Raw genomic sequence first — 19086 nt, forward strand, 5'->3', positions numbered from 1 at the left:
CTTATTAAATACTTTTTTCTTTACATAGTTGAATGTGCTGACAACAAAATCACACAAAAATGATCAATGGAAATCAAATTTATCAACCCATGGAGGTCTGGATTTGGAGTCACACTCAAAATTAATGTGGAAATCCACACTACAGGCTGATCCAACTTTGATGTAATGTCCTTAAAACAAGTCAAAATGAGGCTCAGTAGTGTGTGTGGCCTCCACGTGTCTGTATGACCTCCCTACAACACCTGGGCATGCTCCTGATGAGGTGGCGGATGGTCTCCTGAGGGATATCCTCCCAGACCTGGACTAAAGCATCCACCAACTCCTGGACAGTCTGTGGTGCAACGTGGCGTTGGTGGATGGAGTGAGACATGATGTCCCAGATGTGCTCAATTGGATTCAGGTCTGGGGAACGGGCGGGCCAGTCCATAGCATCAATCCCTTCCTCTTGCAGGAACTGCTGACACACTCCAGCCACAAGATGTCTAGCATTGTCTTGCATTAGGAGGAACCCAAGGCCAACCGCACCAGCATATGGTCTCACAAGGGGTCTCAGGTTCTCATCTCGGTACCTAATGGCAGTCAGGCTACCTCTGGCGAGCACATTGAGGGCTGTGCGGCCCCCCAAAGAAATGCCACCCCACACCATGACTGACCCACCGCCAAACTGGTCATGCTGGAGGATGTTGCAGGCAGCAGAACATTCTCCACGGCGTCTCCAGACTCTGTCACGTCTGTCACGTGCTCAGTGTGAACCTGCTTTCATCTGTGAAGAGCACACTGCGCCAGTGGCGAATTTGCCAATCTTGGTGTTCTCTGGCAAATGCCAAACGTCCTGCACGGTGTTGGGCTGTAAGCACAACCCCCACCTGTGGACATAAGGCCCTCATAAAACCCTCATGGAGTCTGTTTCTGACCGTTTGAGCAGACACATGCACATTTGTGGCCTGCTGGAGGTCATTTTGCAGGGCTCTGGCAGTGCTCCTCCTGCTCCTCCAACACACAAAGGCGGAGGTAGCGGTCCTGCTGCTGGGTTGTTTCCCTCCTACGGCCTCCTCCACGTCTCCTGATGTACTGGCCTGTCTCCTGGTAGCGCCTCCATGCTCTGGACACTACGCTGACAGACAAAGCAAACCTTCTTGCCACAGCTCGCATTGATGTGCCATCCTGGATGAGCTGCACTACCTGAGCCACTTGTGTGGGTTGTAGACTCTGTCTCATGCTACCACTAGAGTGAAAGCACCGCCAGCATTCAGAAGTGACCAAAACATCAGCCAGGAAGCATAGGAACTGAGAAGTGGTCTGTGGTCCCCACCTGCAGAACCACTCCTTTATTGGGGGTGTCTTGCTAATTGCCTATAATTTCCACCTGTTGTCTATTCCATTTGCACAACAGCATGTGACATTTATTGTCAATCAGTGTTGCTTCCTAAGTGGATAGTTTGATTTCACAGAAGTGTGATTGACTTGGAGTTACATTGTGTTGTTTAAGTGTTCCCTTTATTTTTTGAGCAGTGTATATACCCTCTCTGTTCGATAGGCAGTGGCAAGGCAGTGGTGAGGTACAATAAAGAAAGTAACAATGACCAAACTGGTTCCTCTTTATTTCATGACAATGAATGCACTTTTTTTTCTTAACATTACAGCTGAATGTGTCAGGTAAACTCTTGTCAAGTCGGGATCAATCACAAACTCTTCCCTGTCAATCAATTCTTGACAATTAAAACAGCTGAGGAATGGGGCTGGAGAAACATTACCACTTTCAAATTCATCTGCATAGCTATGGATGCAAGGACTGACCAGCCATAAGATGAAAAGCCTATACAGAGTTCGTAAACAAACATTGGTATAAAAAAAAAAGGTTTCTGATGGGTCACGACAGTTGAACTAAGCTCATTAGGCATTTATAAGTTATATTTAAGCAATAAGGCACAAGGGGGTGTGGTATATGACCAATCAGTTCTCGTTGTCTGTGCCGTTCTCCAGGGGTAATCCTAAAACTCAGGTCCTAAGCCAAACCGGTTTAGTAGACAGTGGGGGTAAGCAGACAGTCCAGGTCACAACAGGAAATCACACAGATATTTCTCTCACTCTTCACGTCTCACTCTTCACGTCTCACTCTTCACGTCTCACTCTTCACGTCTCACTCTTCACGTCTCACTCTTCACGTCTCACTCTTCACGTCTCACTCTTCACGATCCATTCTTTGCCCCTTTGTGCAGGCCGTTTCCTCTTTTATTCCCAAGTACTCCCTGGCTTAAAGGCCCACAGGCTCGCCTCGTTGGGGTAGGAAGTCCATATAAGGCTCGGGGGTGGAGCCAGCGGGCTGAAAAACATCTCCCTTCAATAACCACTCCCCTCACTTCTCCCTGCCATCTGCCACAATATATTTCATATTTTAGATTCTTCAAAGTAGCCACCCTTTGCCTTGATGACAGATTTGCACACTCTTGGCATTCTCTCAACCAACTTCATGAGTAATGTATTTCCAACAGGCTTGAAGGAGCACTTGTTGGCTGCTTTTCCTTCATTCTGCGGTCCGACTCATTTCAAACCATCTCAATTGGGTTGAGGTCGGGCGATTGTGGAGGCCAGTTGATCTGATTCAGCACTCCATCACTCTCCTTCTTAGTCAAATAGCCCTTACACAGCCTGGAGGTGTGTTAGGTCATTGTCCTGTTGACATACAAACTATAGTCCCACTAAGTGCAAACCAGATGGGATGGCGTATCGCTGCAGAATGCTGTGGTAGCCATGCTGGTTAAGTTCTCCTTGAATTCTAAATAAATTATTGACAGTGTCCCCAACAAAGCACCATCACACCTCCTCCTCCATGCTTCACGGTGGGACCCACACATGCAGAGATAATCCGTTCACCTACTCTGTGTCTCACAAAGACACGGCGGTTGGAACCAACATTCTCATATTTGGAATCATTAGACCAAAGGACAGACTTACACCAGTCTAATGTCCATTGCTTGTTTCTTGGCCCAAGCAAGTCTTCTTATTGCTGTCATTTAGTAGTGGTTTCTTTGCAGCAATTCGACCATGAAGGCCTGATGCAACCAGTCTCAACTGAACAGTTGATGTTGTGATGAGTCTGTTACTTGAACTCTGGAAAGCATTTGTTTTAGCTGCAATTTCTGAGGCTGGTAACTCTAATGAACTTATCCTCTGCAGCAGAGGTAACTCTGCGTCTTCCTTTCCTGTGGCGGTCCTCATGAGAGACAGTTTCAGATGGTTTTTGCGATTGCACTTGAAGAAATGTTCAAAGTTCTTGAAATTTTCCGGATTGACTGACCTTCATGTCTTAAAGTAACGATGAAATGTTGTTTCTCTTTGCTTCCTTGAGCTGTTCTTGCCATAATATGGACTTGGCCTTTTACCAAATAGGGCTATCTTCTGTAGACAACTGCGGCCTTGTCCACAACACAACTGATTGGCTCAAATGCATTAAGAAGGAAAGAAATTCCACAAATGAATTTTTCACAAGGCACACCTGTTAATTTAAATGCATTACAGGTGACTTCCTTATGAAGCTGCCAAGAATGTACAAAGCTGTCATCAAGGCCAAAATCGAATCAAGTGTAATTTGCCACATGCGCCGAATACAACCTTACAGTGAAATGCTTACTTACAAGCCCTTAACCAAAAACGTGGTTTTAAGAAAATACAAAAATATATGTATTTTTTAAATAAGAGATAAGAATAACAAAGAATTAAAGAGCAGCAGTAAATTACAATAGCGGAGCTATATACAGGGGGTACCAGTACAGAGTCAATGTGCGAGGGTACCGGTGTCGAGGTAATTGAGGTAATATGTACATGTAGGTAGAGTTATTAAAGTGACTATGCATAGATAATTACAGGGAGTAGCAGCAGCGTAGAAGGGGGGGGGGGGGGGGGGGGGGCAATGCAAATAGTCTGGGTAGCCATTTGATTAGCTGTTGAGGAGTTTTATGGCTTTGGGGTAGAAGCTGTTTAGAAGCCTCTTGAACCTAGACTTGGCACTCCGGTACCGCTTGCCATGCGGTAGCAGTGAGAACAGTCTATGACTCGGGTGGCTGGAGTCGTTGACAATTTTTAGGGCCTTCCTCTGACACAGCCTGGTATAGTGGTCCTGGATGGCAGGAAGCTTGGCCCCGGTGATGTACTGGAGCATACGCACTACCCTCTGTAGTGCCTTGTGATAGGAGGCCGAGCAGTCACCATACCAGGCAGTGATGCAACCCGTCAGGATGCTCTCGATGCTGCAGCTGTAAAACATTTTCAGGATCTGAGGACCCATGCCAAATATTTTAAGTCTCCTGAGGGGGAATAGGTTTTGCCGTGCCCTCTTCACGACTGTCTTGGTGTGCTTGGACCATGTTAGTTTGTTGGTGATGTGGACACCAAGGAACTTGAAGGTCTCAACCTGCTCCACTACAGCCCCATCGATGAGAATGGGGGCATGCTCGGTTCCCTCTTTTCCTGTAGTCCACAATCATCTCCAATGTCTTGATCACGTTGAGGGAGAGGTTGTTGTCCTTGCACCACACGGTCAGGTCTCTGACCTCCTCCCTATAGACTGTGTCATCAGCAAACTAAATGATGGTGAGGTTGAAAATGTCAGTGAAGACACTTGCCAGTTGGTCAGCGCATGCATGGAACTGCTGATGCTCTCATGCATGTTTCAGTGTTTCTTGCCTTGAAGCGAGCATAGAAGTAAGTTAGCTTGTCTGGTACGCTCGTGTCACTGAGCAGCTCTCGGCTGTGCTTCACTTAGTAGTCTGTAACAATTTGTGAGACCTGCCACATCCGATGAGCATCAGAGCCGGTGTAGTACGATTCGATCTTGGACCTGTATTGACACTTTGCCTGTTTGATCATTCGTTGGAGGGCATAGCGGGATTTCTTATAAGCTTCCGGGTTAGAGCCTTGAAAGTGGCAGCTCTACCCTTTAGCTCAGTGCGAATGTTGCCTGTAATCCATGGCTTGTGGTTGGGGTATGCACGTACAGTCACTGTGGGGACAACGTCCTCGATGCACTTATTGATAAAGCCAGTGACTGATGTGGTGTACTCCTCAATGCCATCAGAAGAATCCCAGAACATATTCCAGTCTGTGATAGCAAAACAGTCCTGTAGTGTAGCATCTGCTTCATCTGACCACTTTTTTATAGACTGAGTCACTGGTGCTTCCTGCTTTAATTTGTGCTTGTAAGCATGAATCAGGAGGATAGGATTATAGTCAGATTTGCCAAATGGAGGGCGAGGGAGAGCTTTGTATGTGTCTCTGTGTGTGGTGTGAAGGTGGTCTAGAATGATTTTCTCTCTGGTTACACATTTAACATGCTGATAGAAATTAGGTAAAACTGATTTAAGTTTTCCTTGCACTAAAGTCCCCGGGACACTAGGAGCGCCGCCACTTTGAAGAATCTCAAATATAAAATATATTTTCATTTGTTTAACACTTTTTTGGTTACTACATGATTCCATATGTGTTTTTTCATTATTCTACAATGTAAAGAATAGTAAAATAAAGAAAAAACATTGAAATTGTAATTAAAGCAGTAAAAATAAATATTTTGTCATTCCTGTGGTATACGGTCTGATATACCACGGCTCTCAGCCAATCAGCATTCAGGGATCGAACCACCCAGTTTATAATCTTTAAGAAACAATGGGTATATATCATTAATTTAATAATATATACTGCTATCTCTGGCTGCAAATGATAGACAACAGTTTGAGGTCTGAAAAAGGTCTATGTTGAAAATTGGTCAAAGATGAGGTTAGAGATACCTGATAATCAGTGATTTGTATGCTATGCTTATGCTATGCAGGATGTTTAACTTGTGTGGATATATCCAACTCTCCATAGATGGGTTGACAACATCACAAACACGATGTACGTACTTCCATGGGGCAGAAGTCAGTGTGTTGTTGTGATTCTGGATGGCCAGATTGCTAGCAATGAATAGAATGACAAGAAACTGCCATGTGGGCATCGTAAATGGCTAGTTTTATCTTGTTATTGATAGCATGTCTTGTTTTGAGGTGTTTTGACTGATTTCCCGTCAATGCTAATATGGCTAAATTTCGCTAGCTTACCAACAACTTGTAATGATGTATTTTCAAAGTTTCATTTATGTATGTTTTCAATAAACATACAAGACGGAATACAGCTTTCATGTTGTCAACAATCTAAGCCAACCCCATCTGTTTTGCCCCATGTTTGCGTGCTACTCGTTTTGGTTGCTAACCAACCTGTCTAATATACAAATCATTTTTTTCTCACCACTAGGCGTCTGACTTTACGATGACACTAGCTATTCCTATTCCGCTCCTTTCAACAGTTTCTATCTGATGTGTCAATGTAAAAAATCAGTTTCCATTCATTTCTACTGCAAATTCAAACAAATGCAGTAGCCTCCTTTTGTAATTAGGCATCCTCCATTAAAAACATTCCACGGCACAATCTGAAATATTTCTTGACATTCACGTATAATTGATTATTGAAGAATTATTATTCTTGAAGCCTCATGACCATAGTACAACAATATAGAGCGTGCCAACTTGTAGTCTTAAAAGCCGGAAATGACCACTGGTTCGTTCAGCCATTTCTATGGGGAAAATGAATGGGAAAATAATTGGGTTTTGAGATAAACACTGAAAATAAGGTATGAGGTTAATACAAGCTTAGGAGATCTTATACGTTTTGTTCTATGAGATAATATCAGTCAGTTAACATGACCTTATGTTATAAAGCCTTTATGTGCTTTTTAAAATTACATAAATGCTTCAAAATGTTTACAAAAAGTGATGTTAGCTGATGAAGATGATCTCATAGAACAAAACGTATAAGATTTCATAAGCCTGTGTTTACCACAGACCTTGTTTTCGGTGATTATCCCAAAATCCTCCAAAAAACCCATTCATTCCTACATAGGCTTTGTCCAACGAACCATGGCGGAGTTAGCGACTGGAACGAGCTGCAACAAACACTCAAACTTGACAGTTTTATCTCAATTTCTCAATCATGGACACTCTTACTGACAGTTGTGGCTGCTTTGCGTGATGTATTGTTGTCTCTACCTTCTTGCCCTTTGTTCTGTTGTCTGTGCCCAATAATGTTAGTACAATGTTTTGTGCTGCTTCCATGTTGTACTGCTGCCATGTCGTGTTGCTACCATGTTGTTGTCATGTCGTGTTGCTACCATGCTGTGTTGTCATGTGTTGCTGTCATGCTATGTTGTCTTAGGTCTCGCTTTATGTAGTGTTGTGTTGTCTCTCTTGTCGTGATGTGCGTTTTGCCCTATTTTTATTTATTTATTTTTTAATTGCAGGCCCTGTCCACACAGGAGGCTTTTTGCCTTTTAGTAGGCCGTCATTGTAAATACGAATTTGTTCTTAACTGACTTGCCTAGTTAAATAAAGGTTAAATAAAATAACATTTAAAAAAGTTAGTGCCTACAAAAAGATAGCACGTACTATTTGTCTATTACCACAACACAATCCAAAATAACATTTTAGAAATATTACATAGGCCTATTTTGAAGCTACTGATTTGTTTTAATGACAAAAACATACATTATGAGGTTGTATAGTTTATGTTTTTGTCATTGAAAAACATCAGTAGCTTCAAAATAGGCCTATGCAATATCATTTAAATCTCTGTCTGGCTGTCTGTGAAACAAGTGGACAAAGGAAGGTTCTGTTCGGCAGGAATGATCAAGCGGGGAGGTCAAGGTGGTCCAACCATAGAGGTCCAACTCAGCTGACTCCTGGGCTGAGAAGATGTCATGTCATGTTGACTGGCCATGGAAAGGTGAGATTCATTACACTCTCAACCCAGTAGGTGGGGATAGATTCACAGTCCGAAACCAGGCGGAGCTTACATTCCAATGGGATGAGTTACATCCCCCCTACGTCACTCCTGGGAAAACTGCGATCACTCATTCGAACTACGCTGTTAGCGGTGTTTCAGGGCTGATAGTTTCCTGAAGCTGTAGGTGCCTATCGCAAAAAAATAATATATCAAATATATCGTACATTATCGTCTTATTTGATCGGTTTGGGTAATGTCAATAATTTAATAGAGTTTTGAACGCAACGCGTTTCCGAATGCGACTACCAACTTCCAAGCGATGCAATCGCCACTGAAAACTTTCATTTCAAGGAGGCCTTGTATTTTTTTTTTTACAACAGGTCCACGGCATATGCGGAGAGGAGACTGATTAGGCTATACAGCCTACGAAATACATGTAGTTATCTTTGGTTTATTTTACAGCCAAAGTTACTTAAGTTACTTTCAATAACAAGAAGAGACAACTCATCGACTGGTTTATCGGACTGGCTACCGGACAGGATCAGGATTAAAAAGCAATCGAACGCCTTCAGTTTTCCTCGATACTACGAGCCAAGGAATTCCAAATCTGGTTAAATGCGGTACGAGGCTAAAATGATGCCGGTGAGAGTTTCTGCTTTTAATTGCTTGGGGAAAAAAAGTCGTGACACTGTATTACAGGGCTATTTGCTTGTCATACGTTGAGTTTGTACAGCAACATAGGCTAGTTGATAGACTACGCAACATTGTAGCGCACTCCAGTTGCAGGCATTACATTGATGTACTTGCTGGTTACTTTTTTTGCGATATCCCATTTTCAATAAATGTGTTTTCAGCCATAAAGGAATACTCAAGTTACACTACACATTACAATTTACACTTGGGGATGATGCAACCTAATGTTTGGCTACCAAAGACTCATGAAGGAAACTATAGAGTTTCAACAGATTATCAAATATTGTTTCATCTCTAAGAAACGGAGTATTGATGTTTTTTTTCGTATAGCCTCTAATAAGCTAAAATATTTTATGCAGCAAACCTTTTTAAATGTTGTATTCACTAGGTAGTAGTTGTTGTTGTTCGCATTGTAACCCACCCTACACAGCTCTGAGGATTTGCAAAGTAGTCTAATTTGATGCCCAATCACCCCAATGTCTACATGTATATGTCCATGTACAAAATCTTTTTTTTCAAAATATCATAATATCCTAAAATCAGATAGTTTTGACACAGAATTTGAATATTGTGGTTACTGTTTTTCCTTAAACAATGCACCCAGCAGCTTTGAACCTGGACCCCTGCCAACATAATGAGAGGTCTAGTCCTTTTGCTGCAGTGCTGAGCTCCATCTCTCAGTACTTCTTTTAAATCTAGAGGAAAAAAAGAGGCGCAGAGCTAGGGGCAGGAGGCGGTATAGAAAACATCTTGAAATTATGTCTGGGACTGTTGTATATTTAAATGCCAGGCTAAGTTCCCGAACTGACACTGACTGTATAGGTACCTAGGTTCTGGTGCCAGGTCCACGCATGTCTGTGACCAGTCAGTGTGCTGTGCACTACTCTGGATGGCACCAGCAGGTAAACATTCAGGATGAAAGGAAAGTTCTTCAGGTTGTGCTTGATTGTCCCCCAGGAGTTGTCAGGACCTGTAGTCTTAGGAATGCTTATTTTCTGATGGGTTTTCCCTGAAATCCACTGCAAAAATACGTACGTGGATGTCAATGCCAGAAGTAAAATGTTACTGTGATTAAGATGTTTCACCGAATCACTTTGTCATCATTTGTGTGTAATCATGTGAGTGTGGATCTGTGTGTGTGTGTGTACCTAACACGCGTACAAACACTACTGTGTTTATCTTAGTATGACTGTACATATTGGTAGCCTACAGTGTGTGCTTCTCTCCCCCTCATTTTCCAGTAACTTATCTGGGTGACTGGATGAGTCATGTTCTCAGGTGGCAGTGACCGAGTGCTCTCAGAATGACTCCTGTCTGGGAGATATGACCTAGCTCCACAATTCACACCCAGCCATTTGTTATCGCCAACCTCCATTCACATGGACATCAATATAAATCCTTATCCTTACCATGCCATGTTTCCATGGCGGAGACCTTTGCCCTGTTGCTGTGTGTGTGGTGTGTTATCTAGTTCTTTAACGTGTCTACTCTGTGCTATTACCTCTTCCACCTGCACATCGACTCGGTACCGGTACCCTATGTACAGTCACAGTCAAAAGTTTGGACACAACTACTCTTTCAAGGGTTTTTCTTTTCTTTTTTTAAAACTATTTTCTACATTGTAGAATAATAACATAGACGTAACAACTATGAAATTACACATGGGATCATGTAGTAACCAAAAAGTGTTTTAGATTCTTGAAAGTAGCCACCACTTTGCCTTTGACAGATTTGCACAATCTTAGCATTCCCTGGAATGAGCGGTTGTGTCCAAACTTTTGACTGGTACTGTATATAGCCAAGTAATCGTTACTCATTGTGTATTTATTCCTCGTGTTATTATCATGTTTCTATTCTTTTTTAAATATTTTTCTCTCTGCATTGTTGAGAAGGGCCTGTAAGTAAGCATTTCCCAGTTAGTCGAGCATGTGTCAAATAACATTTGATTTTATCAGTACGTTTAGCACAATCGGCACAATCCCCATCACAATAGAACCACATAGGAACATGAAGCATTGTCTGTGCTTGCACAATGAATGTCCCCTGGACCTGTATGTACTGTTCAGTGCTCTGTTGTAGATATAATGTAGCAGCGTCATGGGTGGCTGGGGATGGGGGAGGGCGGTAAAGAAGGCTCCCTGTTTTCGGAGGACAATGGGCCCAGGGACTCTTTATGGCACGGTGTAGAAGAGGACATTGTGCGTGTCCTGTCTCTCTATGATAAGAGATGCTCTCCGTTTTTTTCTTTTCTTGTACCATTGTGGATGCAGGCTAGTTGTAGACGACGGTTTTACTATGAGGTTTCCTTATCTCCTGTCCAGCCAAGCTCTGTGTACAGCCAGCAGTGATTTACACATTTGGTCTTGAGCCGATGTTTACAAAGTGTTGTGATCAAAGCTAATGTTTTTGTTGTTGTTGTTGTAGGGTTTCTGTTAGGGGGGTTGGTGTGATGTGAATTGATTACAACCAACCTATGACAGTTTTGGAGGCCATTGAGGTGAAACTCTGGTTAGGCTATAGGCCTATCCTTTAATGGCCAAATGTCTTATTATTTTTTTTTTTAAAGGGACAAGTATTTTGTCACAATGACTTCTTAGACCTATACACATTTGTTCCTTAACAGTAATGTGTTCAATGTTGACCTAAACATATTGTCTTAATCAATAGCAACCACACAAGACTAATGGGGTGACGTTGTGGGCAGCCCTGCTTGACTTTGCTGTGTGTCAACAGAGACCTGAAGAGATTTTCTCTCTGTGTGACCACTGGCTGGCTTTGTGTTGACTCTCTGGGAGGGCCCCTTCTTACGCAACACCTGACATTCACACCAGTCAGGTGGAGGTTGGCTCAGTTATATGAGGGAGATCCAAGGACATGCAGTATGTCCATGTGTACACAAGGACCTCGCTTGGAATGATCGCTGGACCGTAACAAATCAACTCCTTACGGCTAGTGGTAAGAAATGCCTTTTAATTTAAAAAAATGGGCCTAGTGCTGGATGGATGTGGTTTGTAGAGGAGTGAGTTTATTAGGCCTTATATGCGGATATTCAAATCTAAAGTCTCCAGCTGTACAGTACATGACACACTGAGATATGTTCTGAGCGGGTGTCCTCTTTGTAGTGGCTTATTGAGAGCGGATATGGGTGTAACTTCTGAAGCAGACCCGTCAGAGGAAGAGCGAAGGCACAAGCACCATAGAATCACCTGACCTGGCGTCCTCTTACCTGCGCTAGAATCCAGAGTTGATTGACTTGATGTCCTTGGTGGATCCAGGTGAAAAGGGGTAAGGATGTTTAGAGTGGCTGTACTGTAGAGCGATTTGAGAGACAGTGAGGATATTGTGTAATGTCAGGGGCAGTAATCCTAGGCCACCCATAGGGACGAGAGAGGTCAGAGTAGAGCACTGTAGCAGCCAGGGGTGGTCAGAGGATTTACCTGAAACTAGGCCTACGCTTCTGGGAAACGCATTGTGTCCCTCGCTCACTCACCTGCGCCAGTGATCTCTTTAAACTTGCCCCTGCTCATTCCAAATTGGCCCTAATAAATACATTATAAAGTGTCCCTTCTAAAACATGGGATTGTGTTTGTTGCTCAGCTTAAAACCAGTTTGTCAAGGATAGGAAAGGGAAGATTATGGATAGAAGTTGGCTCATTCTGCTTAATGTGGCCCCCATTTCTCTCATCTCTCACAGGAAGCTCATAGTTGGATCTCTCATCACAATACGATATGCAGGATGGAGAGACCAGGAAAGGACGAGTTTAGAGGGAAACATGGTGCAGTGCAGACCTGGATGGGAGGTTATGCTGAATTTAAGTAGGGAGTGATGTAGCCTACTGCAGACTACAGCACAAGCTGTTGCAGCGGAGTTGTGTACCACAGGCTACCGCTCTCACCAATGACATTTTCTCCTCCGTCTTCCCCTGTAGTGGAGGTAGATTAAAAGGAATAATGTATAGAGGATTCTGCCTTGTGTTTTTGAAGTACTGCCCGGCTGGAGCGGAGTCAAGTCTTCAGGCCCAGAGTTCTGCAGAGAGGATGGAAGGTAAGACGGACAGACAGACAAAGGCACGGAGATGCAGTCTGTCTTGATGCAGTCTCTTGAGTTCCTTAGAGGGGGCTCGCTCAACAAGACCTAGTTGGCTCACTTGCTTACCCCAGCAATATCTGTAATGGACAGAGAAGGGTGTGTGTGTGTGTGTGTCTGTGCGCTTGCATGTGTGTGAGGCCTGGCAGCACTCCATAGGTACCTCTGACTACACTACATGACCAAAAGTATGTGGACGCCTGCTCGTCTAACATCTCAATCCAGAATCTTAGGCAGTAATATGGAGTTTGCCCTCCCTTTGCTGTTATAACAGCCCCCACTCTCCTGGGAAGGCTTTCCGCTTGATGTCGGAACATTGCTGCGGGGACTTGCTTCCATTCAGCCATGAGCCATGAGTGAGGTCGAGCACTGTTGTTGGGCGATTAGGCCTGTCTCGCAGTTGGTGTTTCAATTCATCCCAAAGGTGTAAGATGAAGTTGAGGTCAGGGCTCTGTGCAGGCCAGTCAAGTTCTTCCACACCGGTCTCAACAAATACTTTCTGTATGGACCTCGCTTTGTACATGGGGGTATTGTCATGTTGGAACAGGAAAGGCCCTTCCCCAAACTGTTGCCACAAAGTTGGAAGCACAGAATTCGTCTAGAATGTCATTGTATGCTGTAACTTTAAGATTTCCCTTCACTGGAACTAAGGGCCCTAGCCCGAACCATGAAAAACAGCCCCAGACCATTTTTCCTCCTCCACCAAACTTTACAGTTGACACGCTGCATTCGGGCAGGTAGTGTTCTCCTGGCATACGCCAAACCCAGATTAGTCCGCCGGACTGCCAGATGGTGAAGCGTGATTCATCACTCCAGAGAACGCATTTCCACTGCTACAGAGTCCAATGGCGGTGCGCTTGGCATTGCGCATTTTGATCTTAGGCTTGTGTGCGGCTGCTCGGCCATGGAAATCCTTTTCATGGAGCTCCTGATTGAACATTTCTTGTGCTGACGTTGCTTCCAGAGGCAGTTTGGAACTTGGTAGTGAGTTTTGCAACCAAGTTTTGCGATATTTGTAACACTAGGGCACTCTGCGATCCCGTTCTGTGAGCTTGTGTGGCTTTCCCCTTGGCGGGTGAGTCGTTGTTGCTCGTAGATGTTTCCACTTCACAATAACAGCACTTAACAGTTGACCGAGGCAGCTCAAGCAGGGCAGAAATTTGACAAACAGACTTGTTGGAAAGGTGGCGTCCTTTGACGGTGCCAGGTTGAAAGTCACTGAGGTCTTCAGTAAGGCCTTTCTACTGCCAATGTTTGTCTATGGAGATTGCATGGCTGTGTGCTCGATTCTTAACACCTGTCAGCAACGGTGTGAAAGTATTCAGATCCCTTGACTTTTTCCCCATTTTGTTACGTTACAGCCTTAATCAATTTTAGAATATATAGTTTTTCCCCTCATCAATCTACACACAATACCCCAATGACAAGCAAAAACTTTAACTTTTTAATTTTTTTTGCAAATGTATTAAAAATAATCTGAAATATCACGTTTACATAAGTATTCAGACCCTTCACTCAGTACTTTGTTGAAGCACTTTTGCAGTGATTACAGCCTCAAGTATTTTTGGGTATGATGCCACAAGCTTGGTACCCCTGTATTTGGGGGGGGGTTTCTTCCATAATTTTCTTCAGATCCTCTCAAGCTCTGTCAGGTTGGATAGGGAGTGTCGCTGCACTGCTATTTTCAGGGCTCTCCAGAGATGTTTGATCGGGATCTGGCTGGTCCACTCAAGGACATTCAGAGACTTGTCCCAAAGCCACTCCTGCGTTGTCTTGGCTGAATGCTTAGGGTCGTTGTCATGTTGGAAGGTGAACTGTCGTCCCAGTCTGAGGACCTGAGCACTCTGGAGCAGGTTTTCATCATAGACCTCTCTGTACTTTGCTCCGTTCATTTTTCCCCTTGATCCTGACTAGTCTCCCAGTCCCTGCTGCTGTAAAACATCCCCACATCATGATGATGATGCGGCCACCGCTATGCTTCACCGTAGGGATGGTGCCAGGCTTACTCCAGACGTGATGCTTGGCATTCAGGCCAAAGAGTTCAGTCTTGGTTTCATCAGACCTTTAGGTGCCTTTTGGCAAACTCGAAGTGGACTGTCATGTGCCTTTTTTCCTGAGGAGTGGCTTCCGTCTGGCCACTCTACCACAAAGGCCTTATTGGTGGAGTGCTGCAGAGATGGTTGTCCTTCCGGAAGGTTCTCACATCTCCACAGATGAACTGTAGAGCTCTGTCAGAGTGACCATCGGGTTGTTGGTCACCTCCCTGACCAAGGCCCTTCTCCCCCATTTGGCTGGGTGGCCAGCTCTAGGAAGAGTCTTTGTGGTTCCAAACTTCTTAAATTTGAGAATGATGGAGGCCACTGTTTTCATGGGGGCCTTCAATCGTGTACAATTGTTTTGGTACCCTTCCCCAGATCTGTGCCTCAACACAATCCTGTCTCGGAGCTCTAAGGACAATTCTTTCGACCTCATGGCTTCGTTTTTTTTTTTCTCTGACATGCACTGTCAACTATGGGATCTCCTATAGACAAGTGTGTGCCTTTCCAAATCATGTCCAAAAAAATTAATTTACCACAGTTTGACTCCAATGAAGTTGTAGAAACATCTCAAGGATGATCAATGGAAACAGGATGCACCTGAGATCAATTTCAAGTTTCTTTGCAAAGGGTCTGAATACTTATGTAAATCAGATATTTATTTTTTTGATCTCTGAAACCCTGTTTTTGCTTTGTCATGGGGTGTTGTGTGTAGATTGAGGGAACAAAAATTGTTAATCCATTTTAGAATAAGGCTGTAACGTAACAATGTGGCATAGGGGAAGGGGTTTGAATGCTTTCCGAATGCACTGTATAGTGTATTTATGCACACACAGTGGTATTGACGTTTGCTCTTTATGCAAGCCTTTCATTTTGCTAGTTACTTTGACATTGAAGTCTAACTCTATTACTGTGCCTCATGTTTAGCCCTGAGGATCTTATAATGAAAACTGCCAAGGGGACAGTTTTGATACCCCCATCTCGCTCGCTCTCTCTCATGCTAACTCAATAAAATACATTTAATTTCGTACTAGAGGAGAATGACATGCACTGGTATTGGCCCCTACAGGTAGATGGTAGTGTGTGTGAGGAAAGGTTAAAAATGGACTGTTATAATGATATCAAATGTTCTTGCGAATGCGGTTAGGCTACCCTCACCTTTTTACAAATCATGTTGTAGATTACAAATTGAGTTTGTTTCTATCTCTCTCTCTGTCTGTCTGTCTGTCTGTCTGTCTGTCTGTCTGTCTGTCTGTCTGTCTGTCTGTCTGTCTGTCTGTCTGTCTGTCTGTCTGTCTGTCTGTCTGTCTGTCTGTCTGTCTGTCTGTCTGTCTCCCGCGCTTCTATGTAGTAGAGCACGTGTGCGTTATCTGTTTGAGTGGCATGCACACACACTAACCTCCTACTTCCTGTAATTGTCTGTGTTGTGTTTATGTTTAAACAGCATGCCTAAACAACTGGAGAGGCCTGATAAGCCCGTTCCCACCCAGGAACCTGCCCAAAACCACTGGTGCAGGTTTAACTCATTTCCCAACCCTTAATGGTTAATGTTAGGATTGGGGGTGAGTCAATCTGATGTTAGAGCAGGGCACTCCGTACCTCAAGCCCCTTGGTCTAGGCAACATGACAAGCTCAATGTAGTTGAACGTTTGCACACACACACACACCCCAGGGTCATGTTTGAAGGGTTACATTAGTGTCATCAGCTGTGGTTGCTCTCAGAAGTGCTTTCATAGAATGAATCCCAGACGGACAGGGTTTGATGTTGTTTTGCTACCATTGGCTTTCATCAGGCAGACCCATGCCTGTCTAATCACAACAGGATGTTGGGTGCACCTGCTATCTATTTGACTGGCAGCTGGCACTCTTAGAAACAACCCTTTTACCTCAAGCGGGGAATGCAGCACAGCATGTGGTCTGGGTAATGCTGACGCTGCTACGCTCTCTATCTTGGGTGAAGGTGTCAAGGTTTAGACTAGTATATAGCAAGGATTTTGTGGCATGCTTTTATATGGCTTGGGTAAAATTGTTTTCTTACTGAATAGGCATATCAGTTGACTTTGGCCGACTTGTCTTAGATCTTTTTCCTGTGCTTTGTCATACAGCTGGAGTAATTGTTGCTTAATAGTCTTATCAGGTTTTTATTGACCTGTGTTTGTTTCTCTGGCTGTGGTGTTTATGACTTACACTTTTGAGTCCATACATTTTCATACTGGTCCCCATTGGCAATCAAACCCACAACCCTGGCGTTACAACCGCCATGCTCTACCAACTGAGCTACACAGGACAATGAATATTTAATACACTCTAGGGTAGTCTCAACACCACTCTCCTACGTACTTTAGTTTAACATTCTCCTCTAGCGTTTGTATGAACTTGAACATTATTATAGGCAATGTTGTATAAAAGAGAAATGAGCATAATAGAAAATAGTTTTATGATATTAAGGTACATAAATTGAATATGTGCTAGCTGTTGGTAACGGCTTTCCCATTACAACAAATGGGCAATTTACTAGACATTTTATGCCAGTACAGTATATTTCTACGACTCACCCCTCCTCTCTATCATCTCTCACACCTCTCCTTTACGGCTGTGGAGGACATGACGTTTTCTCTATTTGCTACATTGTAGAATAATAGTGAAGACTTCAAAACTATGAAATAACACATGAAATCATGTAGTAACCAAAAAAGCAAGAACAGCTCAAATAAGCAAAAAGAAACGACAGTCCATCATTACTTTAAGACATGAAGGTCAATCAATCCGGAAAAGGTCAAGAACTATGAACGTTTCTTCAAGTGCAGTCGCAAAAACCAAGCGCAATGATGAAACTGGCTCCCTTGAGGACTGCCATATGAAAGGAAGACCCAGAGTTACCTCTGCTTTAGAGGATAAGTTCATTAGAGTTACTAGCCTCAGAAATTGCAGCCTAAATAAATGCTCCACAGAGTTCAAGTAACACACATTTCAATATCAACTGTTCAGAGGAGACTGTAAAAGAGGCCTTCATGGTCGAATTGCAGCAAAGAAACCACTACTAAAGGACACCGATAAGAGACTTGCTTTGGTCAAGAAACACGAGCAATGGACATTAGACCGGTGTAAATCTGTCCTTTGGTTTAATGAGTCCAAATTTGAGATTTTTGGTTCCAACCGCCATGTCTTTGTGAGACGCAGAGTAGGTAAAGGGATGATCTCCGCATGCTTGGTCTCACCATGAATCATGGATTAGGAGGTGGGATGCTGTTGAGATGCTTTGCTGGTGACAATGTCTGTGATTTAAAAAACACTTTTTTTTTAAATTCAAGGCACACTTAACCAGCATGGCTTCCACGGCATACTGCAGCAATATGCCATCCCATCTGGTTTGCGCTTAGTCCCACTCATTTGTTTTTCAACAGTACAATGTCCCAACACACCTCCAGGCAGTGTGAGGGCTATTTGACCAAGAAGGAGAGTTATGGAGTGCTGCATCAGATGACCTGGCCTCCACAATCACCTGACCTCAACCCAAATGAGAGGGTTTGGGATGAGTTGGACTGCAGAGAGAAGGAAAATTAGCCAACAAGTGCTCAGCACATGTGGGAACTCCAAGACTGTTGGAAATACATTACTCATGAAGCTGGTTGAGAGAATGCCAAGAGTCTGCAAATCTGTCAAGGCAAATGGTGGCTACGTTGAAGAATCTAAAATATGAAATATATTTTGATTTGTTTAATACTTTTTTGGTTACTACATGATTCCATATGTGTTATTTCATATATTTGATGTCTTCACTATTATTCTAAAATGTAGAAAATAGTCCAAATAAAGGAAAACCCTTGAATGAGTAGGCTTGTCCAAACTTTTGACTGGTACTATACGTTCCTAACCAGTTTATATTTGCAATACGACACCTCGGGGGTTTGTGGTATATGGCCAATATACCACAGTTAAGGGCTGTATCCAGGCACTCCGCGTTGGCCATATACCACACCCCCTCGGGCCTTATTGCTCAAATAAACGTATAAATGCCTCATGAGACTGTTGGAAAAAAATTCCAGGTGAAGCTGGTTGAGAGAATGCCAAGCGTGCGCAAAGCTGTCATCAAAGCAAAGGGTGGCTACTTTGAAGAATCTTAAATATAAATAATTGTTTGAACACTTGTTTTACTACCTGATTTCATATGTGTTATTTCATAGTTTTGATGTATTTTACTATTATTCTACAGTTTGATTTTATAAACTGGAGAAAATAATTGAAATTGCATGCATTAGTTTCGAAATTGCGTTGGTATTCACTGTAATGTTGTAGTTCCCAACGTATGTCAACCCTGATTAGCCAATAGGCTTTCATGATTTTGCAGGAGTTTCATATTATTAATTCAAAACCAAGGCAGCACCGAAGATGAGAGATTTGTTTTCAGGTAGCTAGCAAGTCTTTTTTTGTTAATTAAAAAAGTTCAGGCTGCAAAATGTCATC

At 43.3% G+C, this 19086-nt stretch overlaps 1 protein-coding gene across 6 annotated transcripts in view; it reads left to right on the top strand.

Annotated features, from left to right (window-relative positions):
• The first annotated feature begins 7894 nt into the window (after window positions 1-7894).
• Window positions 7895-19086, top strand: part of tp53bp2a (tumor protein p53 binding protein, 2a) — a 50732-nt gene continuing 39540 nt past the window's right edge. For 3 of the 6 annotated variants that reach the window (XM_036984729.1, XM_021610864.2, XM_036984734.1), the window contains exon 1: window positions 7895-8448. In XM_036984729.1, coding sequence (XP_036840624.1) covers window positions 8422-8448 — 27 coding nt within the window. In that variant the 5' untranslated portion in view covers window positions 7895-8421. The remainder of the gene's footprint in view (window positions 8449-19086) is intronic. The other 3 variants (XM_021610856.2, XM_021610871.2, XM_021610879.2) reach the window with 1 other exon arrangement.

This window comes from Oncorhynchus mykiss, chromosome 1, assembly GCF_013265735.2.
Source record: "Oncorhynchus mykiss isolate Arlee chromosome 1, USDA_OmykA_1.1, whole genome shotgun sequence".
Lineage (NCBI taxonomy): Eukaryota > Metazoa > Chordata > Actinopteri > Salmoniformes > Salmonidae > Oncorhynchus > Oncorhynchus mykiss.